The 27,981-nt window shown below is 41.5% G+C and overlaps 2 protein-coding genes across 10 annotated transcripts in view; both read right to left on the bottom strand.

The window, feature by feature from the left end:
- LOC111857782 (AP-4 complex accessory subunit RUSC2) overlaps nucleotides 1–15,331 on the bottom strand; it is a 31,910-nt gene extending 16,579 nt beyond the window's left edge. For 3 of the 7 annotated variants that reach the window (XM_023838934.2, XM_023838939.2, XM_023838938.2), the window contains exons 1-2: nucleotides 15,147–15,331; nucleotides 918–2,472 (exon numbers count right to left, since the gene is read on the bottom strand). In XM_023838934.2, coding sequence (XP_023694702.2) covers nucleotides 918–2,300 — 1,383 coding nt within the window. In that variant the 5' untranslated portion in view covers nucleotides 2,301–2,472; nucleotides 15,147–15,331. The other 4 variants (XM_072714147.1, XM_072714148.1, XM_023838937.2 and 1 more) reach the window with 4 other exon arrangements.
- A 125-nt stretch (nucleotides 15,332–15,456) lies between these two features.
- atp8b5b (ATPase phospholipid transporting 8B5b) overlaps nucleotides 15,457–27,981 on the bottom strand; it is a 34,163-nt gene continuing 21,638 nt past the window's right edge. For all 3 annotated transcript variants that reach the window (XM_023838931.2, XM_023838930.2, XM_023838932.2), the window contains 13 exons: nucleotides 26,811–26,999; nucleotides 26,504–26,619; nucleotides 25,736–25,900; nucleotides 25,202–25,313; nucleotides 24,653–24,758; nucleotides 24,421–24,562; nucleotides 24,030–24,213; nucleotides 21,304–21,527; nucleotides 21,124–21,207; nucleotides 20,512–20,757; nucleotides 19,973–20,111; nucleotides 19,488–19,618; nucleotides 15,457–17,931 (listed from right to left, as the gene is read on the bottom strand). In XM_023838931.2, the coding sequence (XP_023694699.2) occupies nucleotides 17,662–17,931; nucleotides 19,488–19,618; nucleotides 19,973–20,111; nucleotides 20,512–20,757; nucleotides 21,124–21,207; nucleotides 21,304–21,527; nucleotides 24,030–24,213; nucleotides 24,421–24,562; nucleotides 24,653–24,758; nucleotides 25,202–25,313; nucleotides 25,736–25,900; nucleotides 26,504–26,619; nucleotides 26,811–26,999 (2,108 nt within the window). In that variant the 3' untranslated portion in view covers nucleotides 15,457–17,661. The remainder of the gene's footprint in view (nucleotides 17,932–19,487; nucleotides 19,619–19,972; nucleotides 20,112–20,511; nucleotides 20,758–21,123; nucleotides 21,208–21,303; nucleotides 21,528–24,029; nucleotides 24,214–24,420; nucleotides 24,563–24,652; nucleotides 24,759–25,201; nucleotides 25,314–25,735; nucleotides 25,901–26,503; nucleotides 26,620–26,810; nucleotides 27,000–27,981) is intronic.

Here is a 27,981-nt window from a genome sequence, read left to right as displayed (position 1 = left end):
GGACAATTAGCATTTACAGCTGTTACCTTAGCTGCAAACAGAGGCCTGAGACCTGGGCCATAACTTTCTATGGAGGGCCACATGCAAGCTTCACATGCCAGCAGGGGCCACTTTTAATGATTATTTTAATGTCCCATGAAGACTACAAAAATAGACATTAGATTTTACTTTTTCCTATTTTGAAAATATATTCACAAATCATGAACTTGACTTACACATTTATTATTTAATCAAAGAGATATCTGTGGGCAAAAATCTCCACCAATCTGAACACATCTGAATACACACACACACAATTTTTATCAATTAAAATGGAATACGAATAACATAGAACAGAGCAAAATACCCAATGTTTGTGCAACAGGCCTTCTAACATATTTAATTTGGACTAAATTAAACATTTAAAATAAAGTTTACTGAACATTCCCAATGGTCTCTTATAATCTCTTACAAACCAATTAAAATATTTTTCAAACCAACAAAGTATGAAAGTCCGCGGAATCTAACATGCACCAAATCTATGGAATGTTATTTAAGCTTTAGGAACATATCTGTTATTAAGTCTGTTAACCGGGCAGCTTTCTGTGGAATAATCTGCAGCATTATTCACAGGTGCAATGACATCATTAATTTTTAATTTTTTTTGGATATGAGAAATAATATATATGAGTAATTCCCTCAGGATTTACACCTGCAATGTTATCTGGGTATCTGATGAACCAAGGACATAAGTTTGGTTTTAGCGTTGGTAGTGACCAAATCAGTCCCCAACCCCCCACCCCCCGAAACACAAACAATGCTCCTACAATACTGGCAGGGACATGTCCCTAACATCCACACCCAAATCTACATACTAGTGACAACCATACATTAGACCTTCATGTATGATTTCACACCCCTTCCGTTTCCTCATGTACCTGGGATTGTTGCTCCTCCACTCCCTGCCCGTCCTCTGCAGGCTGCCTGAACAGGTAGTACTCTGTGGGCTGGACAGGACTGGCCCGGCCAGGATCCTCGGAGCAGCTGGTGATGGAGGAAGCGGCGGGACTAGGCGAGGACTGAGACGATAGGTCGCAGGTCACCAGCTTGTAGTAGTTCTGTGTGGCCAAGACCAACCGTGCCCGGCTCTGCAGGCACGAGGTCAGGTCACAGGCCTCAGAGGTAGGGGCCTCACATGGCGGGTGATACGAGTTGCAATTGGCATCTAGGGCAGGTGGGGGGGAAGGGCAGCCGCAGGGGGCGGGGATGCTGCCTTGGGGTTCGGCCGGCGAAGCGTGCAGATCCAGATAGAAAGCCCCACTGGGCTCGGAAGTCGAGCTGCCGCAGGAGTGTTCCGCCGAGGCGTTCAGGTTCAGCGGTTTGGCAGGAACCGCGTTGTTCATGCGGTTGTACATGGCGCTGAAGCTCACTAGTACGCCGTCCGAGCTGTTGCAGGACGAGTCGCTGGCGTAACTGGGCTGGTTCTCCGAGATCAGCGCGGGGATGCTGCCACCACCGCTGCAGCAGCAGCAGCGCTGGGGGGGCACTGTGCGCTTGACAAACTCTTCCTCCTCTTCCTCCTCACCCCACTCCTGTTCGCCACAGTCCATGGACAGCGTGGAGCCGCTGCTGCCGTGTCGGCGTTGGCAGTCCAGGCCAAAGAGGTTAAGGCTCTCCAGGCGGGAGGTGGCCTTCGTTGGGGCCAGGTGGCCCATGTCTGAGGGCCAGGTGCCAGCCGAGAGAGGCGCCCGTGCGTAGCCCGGCCCATGCAGCCGGAAAGGCAGCGGCTCCATGCCATTGTCCAGGCCGTCGCTGGAACTGTTATGCAGATGGAAAGAGCAATCCTCCAGGTAGCCGCTCAGGTCGTCCCCATCGTCTCCTTCATCTTCTTCTGCATCTTCTTCATCCTCGGCATCAAGGAGAAAGGGATTGTGTCGCAACGGATTGCGCTTACCTCGGGTGCGGGGGCGAGGCCGGGGCAACTCCTCAGAAGCATTGGAGGTGAAGGAGGAGGAGTCGCTGACAACGCTCCCGCCGCGGCCGCCGCCGCTCCCCTTACCCCCTCCCCCGCACCCTCCCGCACAACTGGAGCTGCTGCTGCTGGACGTCTGGATGAGGCTGCTGTACACCAGCGCTTCCCGGTGGAGCACATCCCGCTCAGGCAGTGAGGTGGTGCGGGTCAGACCCAGATGCTCGGCGGAGCCAAAGGGGTTGGTGCTTCCACCCGGACTGCAGCACTGGCCCCCCTGCACCTGGCAGTGCACCAGGGGGAGGTGGTGCACGATAAGTGTCTCCCCCGATAGCTTGGGGGGGCTGTCCATTGTCTATCCTGGGACTGGGACAGTGCACTCAGGCAGTCAAAATGAATGTGCTGATCCAATACAGGCTTTAATTTAGACGGCCAACACCAGGACCTGAGCTACGAGGCCCCGGAGAAAACAGACAACAGACTATAGTGCTTATGGTAGAATCACTGCATCCCAAGAGAACCATCTGAAAAGGGGAAAGAAAACAACATAAGCAACCAATTTTCAGCTTTTAAAAATAATACTACCAGTCCAGCAGACATAAAAAACTATAAATTTATTTATTTATTTGTTCATCAGGTTAAGGTTATAATATACAATAAACGTGCCCATTTTGTGTTTGACACTATTTGCAAAAATGGAGATGGCAAATAACTCAAAAATCACAATAGATTTGCAAACATTTTTCTTGTCTAGTGACAGCCGTCTGATAACAGCCTCACCTCCAAGCACCCGGTTTCAAAGACAATCCAAAAATGGTTAAGGAACAAGAGTCTCTTTGTTAAAGACCAAGAGAAGGCTGCCTGAAAAAAAGTTAATGCAGAAGTGTAAAGTACTAATACTTCACTACTGTACATAAGTAGGCATATTCTGGATTTGTACTTTACTTCAGTATTTTATGACATTTACTATCACTTTGCTACATTTCCGAGACAAATAACGACTTTTAATGTTTATAATTCATTAAGGAATCCGCCCCATACATTGATCTCTAATTTTCCACAGAATAAAAAAGTAATACCACTAATTTTCACAGCAAGCGCGTCCAGTTTCACGCGTCAAGTTTTTTTCTGAAAAAAAAAATTAAATATGTGACTCAGTTTTCCTTATTGTTGCAGTGCTGTCTTGAGTAAATTTAAAAGGATATGTTGGCTTTTTTTACTTAAGGACTTTTAAAACCAGGTGATTTTTACTTGAATAGTATTTTACTGAATGACTTTTACTTGAGTAATACCTTGGTGTGGTGTCTGCGCTTATACCCAGACCTTTCAATGTCGACGGCATAATACCGTTTTATTCATTCTTTGACCTAATGACCTTCTCTCCTAGTTTTAAGGTTAAAAGAGGATAAGTCCTGAGCTCAGGGCAGGAATGGTAACATGGAGCAGACAGCAAGGGTGCCTTTAAATAAGGTACCTCAGTGATCAGAACTGCTCCAGTTACTACAAAAGTTACTACTGAACTCATCTTCATGATTCTAGAGTTTGTCTTGCTGTTTTATTGCTTTAATCAGAAAAATAAATTATAGCACAAAAGATCCACCATCATTTGTTGACCACCTCGTCCAGTAATAACGTCCAAGATGTGGGTCAGCAATACATATAAGGCAACATAAACTCATCATCTGATTCCAGGTGTGCTGATGATATATTTACCATAAATGACTGAATCCTATGGAAGCAAAGAGCTGTTGGAAAGAACCACAATATGGGCAACATGGTGGCACAGTGAGTAGCCTGTTGACGAATTAGGGCAGGGCAACCAAAAATCATATCTCCTTATTTTTAGGTAGAATAGCGATACATAATATATACTGATGAGCCAAAACCTTTGTAACCACCCTGACGTGAAGCAAACAATGTTAACTATCTCGTAAAAACTGTATGTCAAGGTCTGGGAGATATCCGATGGTAAACTAACACTCAGTACACATAGTCGACAGAGTACCACGAGGGATAGAGCCTTAATTCAATCTGACATTGATGAGTCTTGGCTACTCAACCCCCGTTCGGTGGTTCATGGTTTTTTGGCACTATACAGAAGTCAACGTTACTTATGGCCACAATTTGATAAGCAGATTAATAGTATGCCTAAAATATTAATGAGGTGTATTAGGTGACGCCCAAAAGTTAGCATTCTGTATAAATTGAGCATATCCTTATGCTTATTAAATTTGGTTAGCGGAGTACGCCGCATATGCGACAGCTTTGGAAGCGATAAGGGATGAACTCGTAGTGAAGGACGGGACAGTTCAGTAGCCACATCTTATAAAAAAAAGATATTGTGGTTGAAGAAGGTAATAGGATGTTGGTGGTAAGCACACTTTTTGCAGTTTAAACTCCAGCACACTTTTTGGTAAATATTTCAGTTCATTAATAATTTTTTTATTTGGTGTCTGTTTTCATTTCAGTTTTAGTTTACAATAATTACGCTGGTCCTAACAAGTCCAACGAGCAGGAACAGACACACTGGCATTGTCAGTCAATGTAGAATAAGTCCAGATTATAGCGTAAACATTTTCTCAAACACTCATTCAATGGAAGTTCTGAGGTAGCAGGCAGACACATTTATGGCCTTAATAATGAGTGAATTTAGCACCTACAATGATGAAAGATAAGGTGCATGAACATGAACGTACACCACCTACGGTGGTGCTGCCTTTTCGAGGTTCCCACAGTCATCCAGAATAGCACCTGTGTGTTGTCTCTTCAGGTGCCCATGCGTAGCACCAGGGCCGCTGTGGTATGACATCGAAACTTTATATATAATTAAGCATTTTAGATGTAAAAAAATATGATGCATTAACATTACTGATGATGCATCCCAGTGCATCCAGAAGACGTATCTTGCACACAGTAGTATTCTTTTAGTCAAACCTTTCAAAGCCATGTTATAATGAAGTGTTTTAGAAATCAAAAAGGTCATTTCGTTAAAAAGATGTCAATTTTAAATGTTGATGTCAATGCATTATCAGTGTCAATGTCATCGGCTACTTTGGCTAATCCCGGCAGCCCTATTGTCAATGCAGTCAGATCTGTACCCCTGCCCATTTCATCTGCAATCAACATGTCTATGAGTTATACGTACCGAATGCCGTCTAATGTATCCCAGACCTTCACATAATTGAGAGAGTCAACATTATTCACCATCACAAGCGGGAGGTCATAATGTTTTGGCTGATGAGTGTATTTTCAGTTTTCCAAATGGGCTAAACGTTCAGTTGTAAGTCAAAGCCACCTGTGAGCTGTCACAAACACTTTTATGGAAACAGAATGTGATCAAGACTTAATGTAAATACAAGATTTCCTTCCCTGTTTGGAAATATACAACACCTATTCAGTACAGAAATATATGTTGGAGCCATTTGCCTTTTTTTTAAACCAAAATGCACAAAGCAACAAGGTTTCTTCAGCTTTTCTCTTCATCAGCTTCTGCGCGAGATGCTGAATGTTTAGATTTTTTTGTGGGAATCTGTGCAACATCATAATTGAAACTCGCACTGTATGCATCTGGGGAAAAATACTATAGCTCTTGATTATTCATCTTTGCTTATATCCCCCTGTTTGGGTATTAAAATAGCACATGCATCCACACAACCAAAGAAATAATAATGCGGCATGATTTTAAAATTAACACTAATGCATTAACTTTGATAGCCTTCATTTCAATATAATAAAAGTATATCAATATAAACAGTATTGTCTCATCCTATATCTCATTTGAATAAGTTCTCATTTGAACGTACACCGCTATACCGTAAAAACTCAATAACCCCGCAATCCTAGTTTGAATCCCACCTGCTTCCTGCTTGTGTGGGATTTGCATGTTTTCCCTGTGTAACGTGTTTTTTCCTCCAGTCCAAAGACACGTGGTTCAGCTAAGGCGCATCTCTAAACTGGCCCTAGTGCAAGTGCCATCCAGGCTGTGCTTTCTGCTGCCCCATCACAGTTAGAAGACGGATGAAGGAGGTAAGATCATTCCCAGAGTTGGATGCAGAAACATGGCTTTGAAAGGTTTGACTAGAAGAATAATACTGCAATGGTAATGCACCATATTTTAGAAATATAGCCTGGAGGTCTAGAAACAACAACTTTACATGCAGCATGATCTCATGCAACAAAGAATGTTTAATAATGTACTGTAGATATCACCTAAAAAGACAATCACCCCTTCTACAGGAGAAAACTATAGGAAGCCTACTATAACTGCACCAAGCAAAGCTTGTTTTTGCCCACACATTACAGACAAAACAAACAAACCACAATATCCAGACAGAAAAAGCTCCTCCCTGTCTAATGGTACAGTGAACTTGCCAAGAAACATGATGCAATACGCTTTAACCCACGCAGCTGGGACTCAGATAAGCAGCCACATCATACAGTCACATTGCAGTGAATCCTGACACAAGTCACCGCTAATTTAGGTTTTTGGACGTGGTTAGAGGAAAGGGTCCATCAATCATGCTATACCCCTGGAGTTCGCTGACACGTGCATAGAAACAGCACAGGTGCTCAGGAAACACTAACCATCTTCAGACAAGGGCATCACCCCTTGACGCCCACAACAGTATTCAGTTCTGAATCTAATTCTAGGCACTGTAAAACAGATTCTCACGTTTCAGTGCCAGCTTTTCACGGCTGACCTATACTGTGAAAATAACATCCCTTCCATGAATCCAGAGGCACCTCCCTCCACCAGCCTGTTAAAAAAGCTCACAAAGCCAGGGGCGTATGGGGGAGGGGGGAGCGGTGCGGAGGAGAAGGAACAACGGAGCTGTCACCCTCCCCCTCCAACACAGGACCCCATCGTCTCGGCCTACTGTTACCGAGGACCCTCTCTGTCCGGAGCTCCAGGTGAGCTGAGACACGATTCTACAGCTGCACCAAGTCTGCGCCTGTACGTCAGGCCTTTCTAGCTTAGTCAGTCTGCGTCTGCACAGCAGCCGGAGCACTGCAGAGGAAATGCGCATTCTGCTGCACGGCGGCCTGGATGGCAGACGTGTGTCCGGCCGCACGCACAAACACACGCTCAGGCACACATACCAGGGCGATGAGACGCGCTCCTCTCGCTGTCCAAACAGCCTCGCCTGCTCTCTTTATTCCTGCGGACGGGGAGCTGGGCCGCTCCCACAAGCCCGTGGCTCTATAGCAACAGCATCACTGCTCGCACTGAGCATGCCCGGGGATTCGGAACATGCCAACAGATCAGAAATGGGGGGGAGGGGGGTTGCTTTCTCTATCAGCATAAGAGCTGGAAAAAGGAAGCCAGACAGAGAGACAGATGGGGAGACTCGAAAAGGCTGCATAGGTTGGAAATGAAATAAAACAGTAGTGGAGGAGGATAAATTATTAATATAATTATGTAATTATGTACATAAACATATATACATAATTACAGGGAACATAAAGCAAAACACCTTCAGTTTCATTAAAAATGGATGCCATGTTCATATGATCTTGAGCATCAGAATTGAACATTATATATACATATAACACACCAGCCAAAAATATGGGTACCCCTGCTTGAAGTCCATATTTGAAATAATTAATCATTTTAATCATTTGTCTATTGACGATGAATCTTTTGAACTCCTGCTTTTTTTTTAGTCCACAAAATGCGAAGCATTGGCTACAACTGTCATGTATTTACAAGGTGCAGATGGTGAACATGCTTTTTCTACATATGTGCTATGGATGTGCCAGTGACATGGTCTGGGCAAGAATTATCTGGCGAACAAGTGATGTTAAGGGCAACTCAAGCTAATGACCTGGATAGCTCAGTCTCCAAACTTATACATAACAAATAGGGGGATCGGGAATCAAAGCATCACAAAAGCCCACTACTACTGCTACTACTACCACCTGGGCGCTGCTACGGGTGGCTGCCCTTCGCGGACAACTTGCTCTACAAAAGAGCAAGTTGAGGGAGGCGTAAAAACAATTTCCCCACGGGGATTAATAAAGTGTTCATTATTATTATTATTATTACATGGAAGACATGCCAGACGATTTCCTTTGTAGGCTCATGAAGTGAATGCTTTGTGCTGGTGAAGGCAAATGGGGCTATTCTGAAGAATCCAAAAATTAGAGATCATATCCCACATTTCCCATACTGTGATGCGCTATTTCATTTTTAAGTATTTGCAAGTATTTGTGGAGGACACTTTCAGATAATACAGGTTTTGTAAACTACTATTTCGCCTTAAGCACTGAATTCATGCTGTGTGCTGATTGGTCAGTCTCTTATAATCACACACTCATGCAATCAGGTGCCTCTAATATTAATGTGAGAGAACTGGATAAATCTTTCAATCAAGGAAACAAACCTATCAACCTGAAGTAGCTCAAAGTGTCCTTCCAGTCATGGATCATCAGATCACCCTATTGGTAATCTACGTACACACTACACTACACTACACTACACTACACTACGTCACACAACCATTTTCTCAGACTCTCATGGAGCCTGGCTAGTGGGGTAAGGGGGCGGTTCTAGGCCAGACATGCAATCCCAAGTGACCCAAACACGGTTGTACTGTTGGAAAGAGACAGTTCAGGACAATACCAGTCTGTTCCCTGTTTCCCACAGCTGTACTGACATCGGACCATTTAAACAAGTTAATCAAAATGGAAACAGGGGTTAACAAACAAGTTCCTTTTTATTATAATGCCCTTCATGGAAATTGTTACCTACATAATTGACAACACATCAGAGCAGATTTGCTCCAGAAATCCTTTTCCTAGCCTTTTAAAAAGTAACGGCCACTTCTCTCAAGAAATACACAAACATACAGTAATGAAGCGACACTCCTAAATGTGGGAATACCTCCTATATCACATGGCAGCCCCAAGGGCTGATGGGAAGGCAGAAGCTTCTTTTAAGCTGCATAAGCCCAGCACAGCAAGGTAATCAGCTAGACGGCCCTGTTTACCTCCAGTGCACAGTAAGCAGCCAATTATCCTAATCTCTCTTCTGACCTATTTGGAGGTAACATATCTGCATGTAACATGTACTCTGCGCTAAAGAAAATACAGCTTGAGTCCTGCATTAATGCACACGTAAAATCTGCTGTCGTATAACTGGCAAGAAAAAAAACGAAATAAAAATAAAAAACTGAAAAAAGGCTTGTATTTTAGGGAACAAAACCAGTTTCCATAAAAAGTTTTGGAGCAAAAAACCAAAAAGAGAAATCAAGCACCAAAAAAAAAAACCTTAATTTTCTCGTTGGTGCATAATGCTGACATGTACTTTTTGAAAAGACATAGTTTCTAAGTTCTTACATATTAAAACCTACAAAGATGGCAAGACTATCTCATATTTTATGAACATAAGATTTAAAATGAAATTAAACAAGACCCCAGATCCACAGAAACTGTTAAAATTGCTGACTCAAAGTGGATTACAACTAGTGCCGTGAGAAATGTCAACCAGGCCGTCAAAGGTGAGGACCAGTCATCATAAAATCTACTTCAAATCAGCCTGTATATACAATCACACCCCCTTTGGTTGTTATAAAGAGACTTTGCCTTGAACTAGATCTTCACCACCACAGCCCCATACTGTACATACACAAATCAAGAAATGAAATAGCCTGATTCTGTTATGCACCCTTATGCAAACCGGTCAACAAAATGCAGCACGAAGCCACATCATAATACAAGCATGGGTGCTGATGCTGTGTCCTGCTCCAGAACACGCACACACACAAGCTGCCTGCTAGGCAGGAACTGTCACGACTAGTATAAACTTGGTCAAGCAATAGAACTGGTACCAGTAACTTGTATAATGTAGCCAGCATAATGTTCTTATTACAAGTCAGCTGCAAACTGGATGATATATTTTGTAATAAGAAGTATATGAAGCATTTATACTGCGACATGGCAAAAAATATATAAATTATAATATATTGCAGACCTAGAGTTAAATGTGAATAAATATTTTAAAGAATCGCCCCACGGGGGATAAAAGTCAGGATCAGTTTCTGGCATTATTGTAACTGAGATTCTCATTACTTACTGCTTCCATTATACAATGGCATGTCTGAGGGAATTCTCTTATTGTTAATTATAGCGGTAGCCATGATGACTTAGCACAGATTTGACCAATTCCGTCATTTAATGGTGTTTTTTTAAAAACATTTCAATGAAACACCATTATATAACTGAAAATCTGTGACCATATTTACCCCTTGTCAAGGTCACAGGATGGCCTGATGCTAGTATTGGGTATCAGTACATCCCTAGCGGCAACTCAAGTGGCAGGCCCAAGGCGACATTATGTCAGGGGAGCCAGCATCTCTAGCTACGCCCCAGCCCACTGCAGGAAAATAGCTAGAAAGGGGGGCTATTGGAGCGACAGTGGAATTCCCTGGACAGCCTCATCACCCGCTCTTCCCATCTAATCCCTGCCCTTCACACACTGACCAACCTGTACAATTTCTAGAAGTACTGGATGGATCAGCTAGAAATGTGAAAGCCAGTCCTAGTTGTGACATGTATTTCTTTGTGTATGGCTTAATGTCTATGTCTTAAAATCTCATTTATATTATTCATATGTTTAAATATTTATATTCTATTTATTTCTCCTTTGCTCATTAATCACAAAAAGTACAGTCAAACCTCGGATTGCAAGTAACTTGGTTTGCGAGTGTTTTGCAAGACGAGCAAAAATGTTAAATTAATTTTAACTTGATAAACGAGCGAGGTCTTGCAATACAAGTATTACGTATACACTTTGTCTGCCGAGCGTCACGTGATCACAACTGAGCCGATGGTTCTTCTCTCTCTCTCGCTGCGAGATTGTGGGTAATTGTTTCCCATGCTCGGTCTAAGTCGACATCCCTCACTCGCACTGAGCATGCCCGGTGCACTGCACAAGCTCTGAGAAGGGAATTCAGATTTGCACCAGGAATTACTGTTACTGATTCCTTTTGTATTAGTCAGAATGAGCTAGTCCCCATTCTTTGTTGATCCTTAATTAGGTAAGGAAGGTTATGACCCAGACTCGAATGGTTGTAGTTATCCCAGTAATCTACCTTTAGAGAAATAACCAGAGAACCAAAAAGTTGTCTTCTTTTGCTTTTCTTCTGCCTTTACAAACAATATAGCCTGCATTCAACTGATTATCGGGCCCATCTTTACAAATGGAAAAGAGATATAAATTTAGCTGTTTTATTTGAAGGTTCATGACTGAGGCAACTGTAAACAGCAGTAATAATTCCACCTGCATAATCAACCTTCATCTTAGCTTGACAGAATAACTTCAATTCTCCAACCCACATCACACTTAAACATATTTAATCTGACTAGTTACTGCACTCAGTTAATGCAGGTAACAACATGCTGGTTCATAACAGAGACTTGATCAATGAAAGACAGCAACGTTCCAGCAACAGCTGTTTATCAGTATGCAAAGGTCTTCAGTTCTCAATGAATGAAATGAAGAACATTGAGTTCAAGGGCTTTGGGGCACGTTGCCTCGTAACAGCCGCTGTGGGACACCATACATTCTGCTGCTTCAGTGCAGAAAATATCCAACAACTTTACAATGGTCTCCTTGTTTAATAAGAAGTTGGGACAATTGGATTTCAGTGTATAGCAGTAATGGTAATTAGTCTAAGAAAAAAAATTCTGAAAAGTGTCCATGGAGTTGTTCATCACTGACAAAGCTGGAATCACAGACACAAACGCAGCTGGGTCATCATAACTGTGGCGTACGTTCCCACTTCCTGCTTTCTGCCCTGCGATCTAAGAGCTGTGGAATCTAAGAGTCTGAGTCAGCATTCCACCACCATGAACGAGTCCTTTGTATACAGCACTGGAAAAATCCAAGTGTAATAGACTACATCCAGTGTACATCTTTACCCAGGAGTAAAGAAGTACAAAGAACTGCTGGTAGGCAAACTGTAAAACATTACCAAACATTTGAAAGAATTTGACTGAACCTACTAGGGATGGGAATAAACACTCGAGTACCCAAAAGTGCGATCGCATACTCAAAAGTCTACTCGAGTACTCAACGGTGAAAGCAGAGATATATTCGAATATTTGTGCATCGGAATTCAAATCCATTTTAAAACGCTCCAAATAACCATGCAGCTGAATACAAAGTGTTGCATACTACATGCAATACAATTTTTAAGGGAAAATCAAAATGCAGTTAAACTGGTGCTGGGTTGTATGTACTTATTTAGGGTGGGTAGTGCACTACCAGAGCAGCTGGAAGGTGGTCACACACTTCAAACAACGTCCAGACAAAACAGACTTAAAATGATGCCGCTTCCATGTTCGTTCTACGTCACGCCACAAACCTAGAGACCGCAGAATGTTTTTGATGCAGCAAACCCACAAACAGAGCACAAATAAACATACTGTGGCAAGTGCGTGAATCATTTTAATAAAGGAGATGACTGCTCTTTTAAAATGGAAGTTGCTATCTTTGTTAGTCACTACTGCTTTAATAGTACCAGTGGCACAGACGAGGAAACCAACCATTTGCAGAACAGTCACGGTTACACGCTAATGAAACACATTCCACAGCGAACATTACATGGTTATGACATTTACCGTTAACATGAATTCATGAATGCACATATTAATTTACACCATTTACAGATATGCAAGCTGTGGCGCAAAGCATGCTGGTAACTGCATAATTAGGCCTGCTGACCAACCCCACGGCGTCACATTTATGTCAGCCAATCCTGGACTGCGGGGAGGACCAGAACAAATGACAAAGTTTGACAGTTGGACCCGACCCAGGTGATGAACCGAAACACTGATCACCTGAATGATTTCTGCTCATACCACATCATATTGCTGAAATGTTGATTCTGTCGATTTCACTTGAAGTATACCACCATCTTAATACGGTATATATTTCCTCTGCAATCTTGCCTCAACTGCCCCCTTCCCCCCAAGTACTCAAGTACTCATTTTTTTGTCTGTTGGGTACTTGAGCACTAAAAATGACTATAATTCAAATCCTTAAAAGCTCTTCTTATGTACTTCCATGAGACACAGCTTCCCTCACTCAGACACGATAAGGACATTTACGCACTGCTAATGTATACAAGGGAATCCATCATAACAAAGTGGGTTGGAGATGAACCTTAAGGATTTGACAGCTTTGATTAAGGATCCCAGGGTGATGCACAGAACCTAACATTTTTTCTCAAGTGCAGACTTGACTCAATTACCCAGTTGTAAAATAAACCATCATATTTTGGCTCAAGTTGTAGTTCAAGTGTATATCCCATCATTAGCAGCATATACATAAAGTTTTCACTATTTTGTCCTTTTTACATTATGTAGTTGTGACTGAAACTGCTATTCTCTTTGTAATGTAAACTACAACGAATTATGAGTGTGTTAACTTGTTAAAAATGGTGACTTTTTCGTTACTATTTCATTAAACTAGACAATGAACTGAGAATATTAACTGACAGATCAGCAGGAATCAGACAAGGCTTGTTTAAATAAAGACTCTGACATTATGTGTGCAGTTCAGCTCAAAGCCAAATTAAGAATATACGCTGACTCAATTGTAATTCCAGGCTTCTCACCATGTCTGGATGGAAAATGACTGCATTATGTTCAGTTAAGGACAAAATGTACAGTACTGCTGTATTTCACTTGCAAACTTTGTTCTTGGTGGGTTAAAATGGCTTCCCCCTATAACAGCTACAATCCACACCACCAAAATCTCCAGAGGAAAGTGCAGCTCACATGTATCTGCATCACAGCTAATCCCCTGGCTAATACAACAGGGATTTATATATATATATATATATATATATATATATATATATATATATATATATATATATATATATTCATTCAAGATTTGCAAGACATACACTCATTTTTTACTACTGATCAGCATAAATAATTTTGCGATTTTAGCATAGCCCACCTAGGTATTAAGAATTAATAGGCCTACATGTTAAGACTCTGCACAGTACCATACATACTCAGGTAGATTATTGTAAGTATTTTTCATAAAAGGAAAATAAAAAAAAACAATGAGACCCAATCCAGTAAAATCATCTGAAGCTTGGGCAAAGTGGAAACAATTTTACAACTTACTCGGGGAAAATTAATATCAAAGCAGGTTCTGCATGATTTTAACTCACAAGCAGACCTGCTCCGGACAGTCAGTCACCCGCATACCGCACATATCTGTGATGTATGAACTTGTTCCGTTTTTAATTTAGGCAAGAAGAAAATAGGAGCTGTACAAGGCAGAAGGTAGCCACACAATCCTCTCTAGCTTGAAAAATACATCTTTATCTATGGCTTGGGGCTTCACTCCATGAATGTCACGAAGGTCTTTCCGCGCAAGGACGCCCCTTTATTTGCACTCCCATTGTCTGATGCTTACTGGACAACTACAGTCGCCTATTTCCATTTAATATCACCCACAATCCAGAAACATTATATTTATATTCTGTTAGGTATATTCCATATTTTAATCGTACTTATCCTTTACCAAACCACACCACAATGTCAAGCTTTAAATGGATGCTCACGTTTTAATCCTCTCACAGTGAAATGATCTTAGTCGATATCGTACCATTCCATGCCTAAATCCATGTTTCAAGATCAGATTACAATCCACTGACGAACAATTATTTTATTGTATAGAAAACTGTAATGACATTTACGGCCCGGATACGGCGAATGCTTGCGTCTACCGGCAGGCGATGGAAAAGAAAGGAGAAAAATATATACATCCCCCATTCAGACGCCATAAGGACACTGCTAATGGAAGCAAGAGAAAATATAAATATATATAATGTGAGAAGCTTCATTACCTTGCACCGTGTGCCAGAGGAGCGGGCAGTTCAGCTGCTCCGGCTCCGCACTATGACGGTTCCCCGGCAGCCCTTAGCCCAGCTACCGCGTAAACAGACACCGAATAACGGGGCTCAACCGTGCGGACCGAATACCAGGCAGACCCCATTCCCGATACCATGCAGTAAGGCAGCCATGCGCACCATTTAGACCGTACATTAGGTAGCAAAAGCTGCTTTAAGCTCCCTCAATGGGTGAGTTACACTCGTACCCTTCAGGTCCGTCGCAAAGCCGCATCCCTCTTACGAAAGGAAGCGGAGCCACATCCATAAATGACCGCACTTACGTTACAGGTCCGGGGCGCAATCAGTCGAATGACTTTTAATTCTGATGTCAGTAACATCCAGTTGGTTTTTATGGTGGCTGGAAGAGAAACAGCAGAAATGCATTTTTATTCGCCAGTGATGGAAAGGCGAACGTCTTGGCAGCACAGCCGGAGACTGGGCTGGGCTGGGCTGCGCCGGAGCTGCTGCGTCACAAGTCCCCCCCCCCCCACCCCCGTGTCCCCCTCCTGGAAATTTTATCCTTCTCGGCATGATCTTTATTCATAATTTTAGAGCTACAATATATCCAAATAAGCACATTCTACAACCGTATTACTAAAAACATCATGCATTTATTTTTCCACATAACATATCTTTTATCAAAATCGGTGAAAGATTTATAGTCTGATACATCTGGACATTACAGCCAAAATAAAGCAGTGATTATTCGAAAACAACACAATGACATTTGAACAGAAAAAAATGCATCAGAGATAAATAACCCAGATAACGCTAATTTTCTTAACTTTAATCAGGAATACCATATTTCTAAGCACAATTATCCTTTAGTGTATTGCATTTCAGTTTGATATATGACTGTGTTATATTAAAAGATAATAATTAAAGGTAACAAAAGTATCCCCAAAATATGCCGTTTCCTGCCTGTGTATATGCACTTTACTAAATTCGCAAAGGAGTAACTGACATGCATATTTTCTAGGCAATATGGACAGATTTAATGAACATGCATTTGTGGTCTATTTGGTCTTGCCTAAAAGTATTTCAGTATTACCTTAATGCATAGAGAAGGTAATGGGGAAAAATGTGTCTGACATCTTGTTATGATTTTGGTCCCTTGAAAAAAATAAGTGCTTCAAAATCTGAGCGATTGATCAAGCCACAAACTCATTCCTATTCCTATTACTGTATATCTAGGCCTTTAAAAAAAAATCCTCATTAAAATTTACAAAACAAAAAAGGAAAAATTTTACTTTTGTAAACATCAAACCATACTGATATACAATCAACAAATTATCTTTGTGTCAAACTATTTACCTAACATTGATCACAGTTGAATGACTATTGCATTAACCTTCACAGACTGCAGGTCTCAGAGGTTAGAATCCACTGCCTAAGCCAAAGACCCTAAATTCCGTCCTAGAAGAGTCATGTATATGCAGAAATACAATTATTTTGTTAGCTCTGTTTGCCCTATACCATGTCATAATGGAATTTTACTTAAGCGATTTCTCAGGAATGCATTAGTCTAAATACTATGTATGACCACTAACTGGCTACAAGGATCGTTAAGAATAAAACTCCATGTATGGATTGAATTTACGATTCCTGAAACAAAAACAAACATGCCATACACCAATCAGTACCAAGGCCGGTAACCAATTGTGTATGCAAATAAGTTAGACCACACAAAATGATGTTTTAGGCAACAATAATAAATCCATATAATATATAAACGTTTTCATAGTACAGTACATGCATATAGAGTCTGGAATGAGCAGAGTCTCTAAACATGGCTCTCTACCAGTTTGGTATATTTACGGGTTAAAGAACTTGGTGATTCGTTTAGCTGGCAATGAATTATTGCACTGACCAGATCAGATTGACAAACATACAAAAGATCAAAATGAAATAAAAAAACAAAGAAATACTGCATGATTAGTGTTATTAGTGGCACTGTATTTTTATTTTAGTTATTAAAAAGGCCACAAAGGTCACTGATTAGGATTAATTCCTGATAAGGATATCACGAAAATTCCAAAATGTTTTGGAGTCAAACTCAAGAAGTGGAAAATTATTTGTAATTTGGTCTTTATCATCCATTCATTTTCAGTAACTGCTTATCTAGTACAGTCATGGGGAGCTGGGAGTCTGTCCCATGAGGCATAGGGCGTTGGCAAAGGGCACCTTGGACTGGATGCCAGTCTATCACAGGGCCCATATCATGGCTAATTTAGAGACACCAATTCACATACACAAATATTTTTGAACTGCAGGAGGACGGAAGAGTATCCAGAGAAGACCGACATAAACACAGGGAGGACTTACACACACAGAGCCAGTCAGTGTCTCAGTCACAACCCTGGAGGTGTGAGGTCACTCACCAAGTCTTTAGTGTCCAGCAAATCAAATATAAAATTAAATTCAATTAATACTATATTCTTGGTCATCTCAAATAATATTTAACATGCAATAAGAATATCTGACACAGAAGTAACCTGCACCACAGAGACGATGTTTTCTTCCAGACACTCATTTGAATGTGCTGGTTCCAGGTACATTGAATGTGCTGGTTCCAGGTACATTGAATGTGCTGGTTCCAGGTACATTGAATGTGCTGGTTCCAGGTATATCATGGAGAATATCCCTCACTGCTTCAACACTGGGCAATTCTTTGTGTCTTTAATGAAATCCCTTTTCATGCTGTACTGAAGGTCTTGCTGTTCCACAGACACACTCTGTGCCGTAGGTGCTACGTCCCACGGGGACCAAACTTGGTCCGAACTGCCTTGGATCCTTTCACACGCGTCTGGAGGCCTCTCCCACAGCACGGTACGTCTGCGGGAGGCTCTCCTGCCTTGCGGAACTTTGCTGTCGGCCAGATGGACTGAACCCGCCCGCATGGCCGATGGCGGGTCGCCGCAGGAAACGCCTGGAGGTCACCAGGTCACCGTAGCCCTGAGTGTGAGAGAAGGCGTAGCCCGAGCGGCGGGAGCTGGTGCGGCGGAGACGGGCACGCTTGGGTAACGGGGGTGGAGCTGCCTTCGCTTCTCTCACTTTGAACCTCACCTGAGGAACAAGATGAAGAGGAGGACAAATTTGGGAGGGAATGGTCAGTATGGAAACAGTATGGAGAGGAATGTCAGAGCAAAAGCAGGAGGAAACAAGTGACAGAATATACAAGCAGACAAAACATCACAAGTACGGAAAGCTATTTTTATCTTATTGGTGATCCTCTTTTGGAAACGTCCTTACTACGAAGAAGAATCTGAAAAATCAAGTAACTATTATCAGCAAAGCAACAGAACTCAGATCTCCGTCACATGCCAGTTTAATTCTGCTCCAAAGCCCCTCTGGGCAGCTCTAGTGACATGTGTCACTGTTTTTTCTGGGCCCCTTGTTATCAAGTTCACAGCCAGCTGGAACAGAAACTGGTACATGACTAAGCACACATCTCTCCAGACACTGACCGGCCCGTTTATCATTCGACACACTCAGATACCACTCAAACAGTCAAGTGACTGAATGTTCTGGGAAAGTCCGTCCTTCAGCACAGACTAGATTTGACGATGAATAATATGTCCACTCTTTTATCGGGCTATTGAATGCATTGAATGAACACTGAGTCCTGGCACAGGCGAAGTATGTGCTTCTTTTTTATTAATAAATACTTAAAAATAATACAAGAATCAGTATTATTTTTAGTCGCCTAGCTATTTTTGCCCATTTACACAGCTAGACATTTTACTGAGATTCCCCGAGTCTTGAACCAGATAGCTTCAGATTATGACTTTTAAAAATCATTTGATATGCTGTTGTTAAATCATAAACTGGAAAACTTTATCTTATCATAAAGGAATATATTCCGAGCTTGAGATTGTGAAAATCTGGGTTCTCAGAAGGCACGACGGGAAGGGTTATGTAAGAGAGGTTCATGCTGGAAGATCTCACACATTTTGAGATGGGGGAATGAACTGCAGATATCAAATGTCATAAATGAATAAAGATTAAAACTGCTGGAAAAATTAAATCCATTCATGCTAACAGGTTCATTTCCTGGCCTGCACAGTATGGGATGAGCCCCTCAGGGGACACCCTAACCAAGCCTCCTAGATTGTCATAAAAAATACCAATTTTTAGGAATTATAGGTACAGTTATTTGTCACTGGCGCTATACATTCAAGGGTCTGCCAATTGTACCCTAGCTGTAGGTAAATGTACCTTTCAAGGTACAGAAATGGACTCTGAGGAACATTTTTGTGTTATTGGGGTACATTAATGTTGTTTGTACCTTGGGGAACAAAACTGTACCAGAGCTGCAGCCAGAGATGGATATTTCAGTTACAGAAAGTAAAAATCCAGTCCAAGATTTTGTTTCAACCAACCACTTGAGTAGGTTGAAACAAAATCTTGGTCTAGAACAAATGTCCAACTCTTTCTGTACCATTTTTCCTGACAGAGTGCCTTGTAAGTCATGTTGATTCTTAACACCATGACAGCAACTAAGGCTATATTCATGGCAAGAGTATATGGGTATTAAAGCAGAGGATAGAAGCAAGAATAACTATCAAATGTTACAAAGAGTTCAAACAATCTAAAATAGATGCTTAAGATTAGTCTCCTACCCTGTCATTGATGGTAGGGTACAGCTGGATGAGCAGGAAACGGAAAGCCACTACTGGAAGTACACACAGGATTGATGTAAGGATGATGGTCAGCCACACATTGGGCTGATTCAGGGAGTTTCTCGCCGTGCCTGTCGTATATAAAATACTCACGTTAGCACGCCTCATACTAAATGCTATAGATCAGTGTTTCCCAAACCACTCGTGCACCCCAGACAATCCACATTTTTGGTCCTGAGGGGGAGCAAAAATGTGTACTGTTTGGCTGGGGGGGAGCAAAAATGTGCACTAGCTAGGGGTCCCTGAGGACTAGGTTGGGAAACACTGTTATATATTATAGGAAAATGTGTTGATTAAACCATCTAGCTGATGCAGGTCATTAAAAGTACACAATCTAAGGAGGAAACAAACAATACTGAAGCCCAAAATAAGGACATGTCTGCTGTTAAGCAATGATAAGAGGATGCAAGATAAAGGGAGCTCACCAATGAAGGGGAAGGAGGCGGTGAAGATGAGGTACATGCCATTGCTGTACATGGTGAACGTGATGGCAAAGTAAACCGCCAGGCTTCCCCAGAGAAAGAACTGGTTCACTGCTGTCCAGTAAGCGGTGTCCAGCCCCAGCTGAGGAAGGGCAATGTAAAGAGAGCTCTAAGAGCCTTTGGCAAGAATGTGCTCCACACTGGTATGTGCAGGCACACATTTCAAGAGAAAGGTCTCCATATGGGGCTATTTAGAGATATATATACAAGGGTGGGCAATCTTATCCGCAAAGTGTGTATGCTGGTTTTTAGGATAATATTTAGGTCATCTATTCAAACCCAGGTGTAAGGACTCTTCAGCCAATCAGTCCTCAGATTAGTAATCTAATTAGAGACTTGCAATGAAAACAGGCATTTTGATTTGAGTAGGGTTTGTTTCACTTTACCGGATAAACAGTGGGTACAGCTATTGTGAGTCTGCTTAAGGACCACCTTCGAGGTGATAGTGCACGTTTCCATGACTTGGCTGGTCATGCCCTTACCTGGATGGAAACGGTAATGAGCAGACAGGTCTGAGCCAGCAGCGCAAACGACTGGTAGTCGGCGATTTCCCGGCCGTCGTCACGCACTGTGTCATACATGGCGGCGTACGGGACGAAAAAGAGCACGAGGGAGCTGTAGCAGCTGTGCATGACACACATGATGAAGGCGGCTTTGTTGAAGTACAGGTTCAGCTGCCCAGGGGCATACAGCTGTGGGTACTGGAAGCTCCAGCGATCATTAACATCCTGCACGCAAATGGACATATGCACAATATATATCTAACGATATGGCCTTTAATTATATACATATTAGTGAGTAATTGGTTGCACTGAATCAACCTCAGTCATTAACAATGTCATTCACAATGTTTATGAGTTGAGTTACATATATTCCACAATTATTTGATAAGTGCAACAGATCACTGTATTCCTTCAAGGAACAAGTTTAATTTTTGCTCCTACTGCCACGTTGGGTACTTCTTTTGTTTGCTTCCCTTAAGAAAATCAGATATGCTTTTGAAATGTAATTAAAAAAAAAAAACACTATTACATTTTTCTGATTTTTTTCTGATTGATCACAGTCCAGTTTAATTGTCTGGTTCGGATGGTTACCTGCTCAAACAGACTCATTCCCAACACAGGAAGAGCAGTGTAGACCAGGTTGTACAGAGTGATAAACCATTCATCGTATACCGTCTGCAAGAGAATAATTTTTTTTATCATAAAGAGAGCACATGTGATGCTATTATCTTATAGAGAAATTGTTAGGAATTATCTCTGTATTTCTCTTACCTGTGCAGAAAACCCACAGAAGAAGGCGTACCAGAAGTGTACCAAGGTGAAGGTGAAGTTCTTGTAGAAGAAGTAGCGCAGAAACTTGCACATGCGCAGGTAAGACCAGCGGCCGTGGACCAGCAGGAGGCGCTGCAGGTAACGGAACTGTGCGAAGGAGAAATCGCTGGAAAGCACTGCCTGCATGCCCTCCTGGCCACTGATACCCACACCGATGTGGGCCGCTGCAGGGGGGGGGGGGGGATCGGGGGGTGAGGCAGACGTGTGTAATGAGTAGATGGAGGGATGTGATGGAAGGATGAATGCTAGGATGAGAAAATGGACTAGTGGGTAACCGAGAGGACTGGAGGGTAATGACGGGATAACATGGGGGACTAAAAGGAAGGCAGGGAGCGAGTGAAAAGCAGGGAAGACGGGTGTTATAGCAGATCAGAGACATAAAACAGGGCAGAGAAACAAAGACATGGATGGTACAGCAACAGATTCTCACAAAGCCAATAACACGCAGACTTCCAAGAAAACCCCATTTCCAGAACACATAGAAAGTGACAAACTCAGGACTGCTCATCCACAACACGCCATAAACACACCGTGGCACTATGGGGAAACACAACATTGATTATTTGCTTGATTAAATTACACTGTTAGCTTGATGGAAGAAGAAGGATATCGTACAAGTAAATATCGCCTCCAATAAAAAAGCACAGATTTCAAACGATCAGATCTGACCTTCTTCCACTTAATCGAGTTGAAAGCTCTTAAGCTCCAACTTTATGCCTAGATATGGGCGTAAATTACAAAACCAGCCAATACAAACCCCCACCAAATGGGTGGAGACCTCAAGACCCCCAATGTTCAGCCCAAGGTTACACCCTTTACACAGACAATAGTTCAGGTTCATATTATCGTGTATTTTCTATAACCATATACAGTATCTAATGTAGCAGTCAGGGTGATCCTATTCCAGCAAATATAGGGAACAGCTTAATTGGGAACCCAATCACACACAACATCGTTCTGAGGTTCCAATCAACCTAGAAGAATTTAAGAGGACAGGAGAAAATCAGAGTTCCCTGAGGAATCCCACATGAAGATGTAGAGAATTCATCAACAAAGAACCAAGGCACGAGCTATGAGGCCAGCATGCCACTCTAATTAAACTCATTATTTTCATTTTCTTTGACTTTTCAAATGAAAATGAATTATTAAATCAAACTGGACCAAGTCTAGATCATGGCTTCCCTAGTCCGGAAAATATCCCATTTGTAGTATCCTTAATACTATATCCTTAATCATTAACATGCCATGAAAATAGGGGTAATCAACATGCAATCTCCTCTCTATAAGCAATGACAAATTTAAGCGTCATTTTTCTTTAATACTCAGATTTTTAAAAATGCAGTAGAAAAGTTTGGGACAGAATCATTCCTGTACAAACACTAATTCGCTTATAGTAATGAAGTAGTCCGCTTACAGTGTTCATTTTGGGTCTCTTTAACCATGAGAAAAAATTAAAACCGCAGTAATGCTTTTAAAAAAAAAATTGTTTTAACTTTACTTTGGCCTAGCTTGCCTTGCAGTAACGTGTCTGCTTCTGGCTAGCTACCTGAGGCTAATTCAGCGTGCATAGAAAACATGACGGGAAAAAAAAGTAATTTTCTCTCAGTGACAAATATTGACTCCTCAAAGCTTATTACAAACCGGCAAAAACAAGCCACTGAGATGAAGCAGTGACACTACAGTAGGGGCTTTCATATAATAAAATGTTGGGAAAATGTGCTGTGTAAATAAAATTGAATTGAATATTATGTACAGTACATAATTGTATTGTATTATTATATGTATTATGTATTATTCATAACTATTATAGTGTATTTGAATTATACACAGTTCAGTAACTTCATTTGTGCAGTACTGTTATTTGAAAAGCGTGTCAATAAAAGTAAGTAAATAGCAACACATATTTATATATTATATTAACTTATATTCATGTTATAAATATACAAATGTCAATTAGATGGCAATCTGCCTGAGACATAAAGAAGAAAAAAATTGGTTATAATGATCATCTGCTCATAGTGATTCATGCAGACAGATGTGATCACTATAAGCGATTTCCACAGTACTTAAAAAAAAACTGTTGTGATGTTTGAATATTACGTATGTCAAAATAGCAGTAGCTGTTATTATTCACTTAATTAATGAACAGTCTAAGGTTCCTGTGACTGGCAGGGTCATAAATTATGAAACGGATTAGCTTGGTATTAAATTACTTTATCAATTATTTAATATACATTTCCATTTAACACTTTCTGTCCAGAGAGAACATTTATGCAACACAAACAGCCTCTGCTGACCCTGTGCAAAACTTATGAAATTACCACAGTTATTTTACACACTTTGTAAACCATGTGGTTAAAATAGTGCCATATAAATAAAGATTGATTGATCTTTCTATTATTATTGTTGTTGCTATTCATTTTTGTTGTTGTTTATAGTAATAATTATAGCCACAGTAATAATAAACCTCACTGTTACACTCATTTATTTTTTTGCAAATTAGTCTGGTTTAAACATGGGATACTACTGGACGTATAATGGACTCCTTATCCAGTATGATATGGACTGTCTGTTGTTGTAGCTAACACAGTTGTAGCAGTTTGCTACGTTTTCTGTTGTCGGAAAGTATCTCCCAGTGTCTTCCGTGTGGACCTGCAGTAACCTACCCTTGATCATGCTGACGTCGTTGGCCCCGTCCCCAATGGCGAGGGTGACAGCATTCTTGTACTTTTTGACCAGCTGCACCACCTGGGCTTTCTGCAGGGGTGTGACCCGGCAGCAGATCACGGTCTTACACATATTGGCTGTCCGCAGGAAACCCAGTTCCAGGCCCTTCTCCAGGGCAAAGGCCTGACACAACAGAAAGAAGAGACAGAGAGAGATAGAAGAGAAGAAATTCAAGTGTAATAAAGAGCCGTGTGATGTTCAGGCCTCTATAAAATATACAATTTAAGAAAATAAACATAAGTTACTGATGATGGACTCATCCAAAAAAATACACTTCATACAGCTCTGCTGTGATAGGTTGAAAAAGACCCAACCTATTCTCTTACTTACCAAACTGTGTCCATTAATCACCAAGCCATACTCTCCATCTACAGTCTCATCAGCGACCATCTTGGACTTTTTACCCAGAATTCCACTTTCAATGATTATAGGCTCATCCTCTGAATCAGGCTTCATTTTCTTCCTTGCATTCCTAAGTACAGAAAGCAGACAGCAGCATATCAAGGGTTTATATATAGTAGTGACTATTTCAAATTTAGATCTGAATTAATTTGCTTCTCACTGTAGCTCCTGTTTCACTTCTTCTGATGAGTTTGCTGCCACTATGAACACTTCATCCATCTCCTCTCGTAGAAGGTTGCACGAGTATCCAATGTTCTCTGCTGTCTCTGTTAAAATAATTAAAATAACACAAATCTTCACCTAAATCTAGTATCTAAATTAGGGCTGTCCAATTCCGGTCCTGGAGGGCCAGTTTGCAGATTTCCATAATCAAACATACCTACTAAACCTGACAATTAGTTGGTAAGCTGGGAAATCTGCAAACGTATTGCGGACTGGTCCTCCAGGACTGGAACTGGGCAGCCCTGATCTATATTTTTGCAGACAGTAATAGATCTGGTTATAATTATTAGGTATAATTTTACTCTACCTTTTTAAATCATTTAAAAAAATAAAAAGATGGAAACTGAAGTTTTAGGTATTAGGTTTAATAATCTTATTCTGCTTTATTCTGTGTTATTCTCTTATGACTGGGCTCATCTTAAAAGAGTTTGCTGCATGATGTGGTTTAAGACACACGAAGAACAATGATTCATCATTGGTGACGCACCCTGCTTGTCACCTGTCAGCACCCATATCTTTATGTCGGCCTTAGAGAGTTCCTCAATGGCCTGGGGGACGCCATCTTGGAGTTTGTCCTCAATGGCTGTAGCCCCTAACAGCTGAAGACATCCACACACAGAGAAATATTCACAACAATGCTTTCCTGCTGTATGATGGATGATGAATGTATTTAAAAAGCATAAATAAAGCATAACATTACTGGATCCCCAATTGCATGCATGTATATAGCAGGAAGCATTGGAAGACTCATATTATAGGTCTTACATACCTGCATTAGGTATCATTTTCTTCTGTTTTGATTTTACAAATAATGCAGATAAACTTTGTAAACTTTGTTGACCAGTCTCAAGAATTCTGGGTTACATTACATCCAACACAGAACATTTTCAGATCTATACTTGGTTTTGCCAAGTCTTAAATGTTTTATTTACATACATATATGCAAATAATATTTGGTGGTTAGTTGTGTTACATGCTAACGGCAGAATTAGCTGCTTCATTGACAGGGCATCTTACATACCAGCAGGTCTTTCTCTATCTCCTCATAGAGCTCGTCCAGCTTCTCCTCGCGCTCCTCCAGGGCAGTGCTGGCCTCGTGGTGCCGGGCCTTCCAGCTTTGAAAGTAGGCCTCATCCAGTTCTTTGTGGGCCAGGACCAGTGTGCGGAGTCCCTCGCCTGCAAACTCCTGTGGATATACAGAGAGATGTTGGATATGCAGAGAGATGTTGGATATGCAGAGAGATGTTGGATATGCAGAGAGATGTTGGATGTACAGAGAGATGTTGGATGTACAGAGAGATGTTGGATATGCAGAGAGATGTTGGATATGCAGAGAGATGTTGGATATGCAGAGAGATGTTGGATATGCAGAGAGATGTTGGATATGCAGAGAGATGACACATTCACACACATGCTGAAGTCCATGGTGAAGGTGGGGAAGAAGTCTGCAAATATGTTCCTGATGAATCCCATTTTAAAACAACTAACATTTCCTTACGCCGTTCCAAAAAAACAGTAGAAAACTGGTAACAAACAAAGTTTACTTGTAACAAGTAAAAAGATCCAAATGTTTAGCGTTTTGTAAAATTCATGAAGGTGTTTGTTTTGCAGAGGCATCCTGACAACATTTATTTTTCGGCAGTTTCTGTATCTGTAGGGACATTCTGACCAAATTTTTGTTCACGAATACAGCACGTTCTGCACACATACACAAACACAGCCCCAGACGCACACATACATACACACGTTTGCTTGTGTATCACACCGCTCCGACATTGGCTCCACTCACATTCAGGTGCTCAGTGGTGATGTCCATAAGCTTGCTGCAGGAGGGGTGCAGTCTCTCGTACACAATGGTGTCTGCACCCTTACAGTACAGTGAGAGCTTCCCCTCTGGACTGCGTACTATGGGATAGGGCAGATGGGGGGCATAAGCTGGTGAAGGCTTTTCACAGATAAATTCATGAGAAATTTCATTCAAGGGGTGTCTCTTCACTGTAGATGTGTTAATGTGTTCCTCTGATGCAAGTAGTTCATAAATGGAAATAAATTTTACAAAGCATAAACATAAGCGTTCCAGTGTACTGAAAACTTACCAATGACAGACATCCTCTTGCGGACGTTGTTGAAGTCCAGGATCGCCTCTAGTTCATAGCTCTTCTGAACGCCCATCTCCACAATATTGACTGTTTCTGGGGTGCGGGATCGGAACACAAAACCAAAATTTCGGGCAGCGGTGACCAGGGCGCCCTCATCTGGCGACTGGGCTTGGTACAGGAGGTCACCTGAGCAGAGGGAACCAGACCTGCTTAGTGAGTAGTTCAACATAACATCACAGTCAACTAGACACTGCTCAGAATTAACTTTCAGGTTAGTTTTACATTTTCATTTCAAAAACGAAAAATCTACAGTATTACTATAATAATGCATATTAGCTGGTCGGGGCATGTCTGCCTGGTGATAAAGCTGAAACCCTTGATGTATAAGAACAAAGAACATAAGAAATTTACAAACGAGAGGAGGCCATTCGGTCCATCAAGCTGATTTGGGGGAGAACTCAACTAATAGCTCAGAGCTGGTAAAATCTTATCTAGCTCTGATTTAAATGAACCCAAGGTTTTAGCTTGCACTACACTAGCAGGAAGACTATTCCACACTCTTTTAAATGTTCTCCAGCTTATTTCCACCTATGATCACGAGTTCTTGAGCTTGAACAATTATTGAACTAACTATTTAGTTGAACAGAATCCAGACCTGTTATAATCTTATATACCTGGATCATGCCCCCCCTTAGTCTCTTCTCCTCATAAGACATTCCTCAAAGACCAGGAATCATTCTCGTAGCCCTACGTTGCACCTTTTCCAAGGCAGCAATCTCCTTTTTAAGGTATGGTGACCAAACCTGCACACAATATTCTAGGTGGGGTCTTACCGAGGAATTGTATAATCTTAGGATCACCTCCCTAGATTTAAACTCCACACACCTAGAGATGTAACCCAACATCCTATTGGCCTTTTTAATTGCTTCCCCACACTGGCAAGAGTGGGACATGGAAGTATCAACATACATACCAAGGTCTTTCACATAATCAGCTACCTTTATTTCAGTAGAACCCATAAAATTTCTGTACTTTATATTTCTGCTCCCTGCATGGATTACCTTACATTTGCCTACATTAAATGTCATCTGCCAGGAATAGCATGAGGAGTGTCAAACTGGCATATTAACAGGCTGCCAACACTGAAACTCATCCAGGCGGAAGCACC

Source organism: Paramormyrops kingsleyae, chromosome 7 (genome assembly GCF_048594095.1).
Source record: "Paramormyrops kingsleyae isolate MSU_618 chromosome 7, PKINGS_0.4, whole genome shotgun sequence".
NCBI classification, from domain to species: Eukaryota; Metazoa; Chordata; class Actinopteri; order Osteoglossiformes; family Mormyridae; genus Paramormyrops; species Paramormyrops kingsleyae.
Note: the sequence above shows the minus strand (reverse complement) of the source record. Positions and strands in the feature narration are given on the sequence as shown.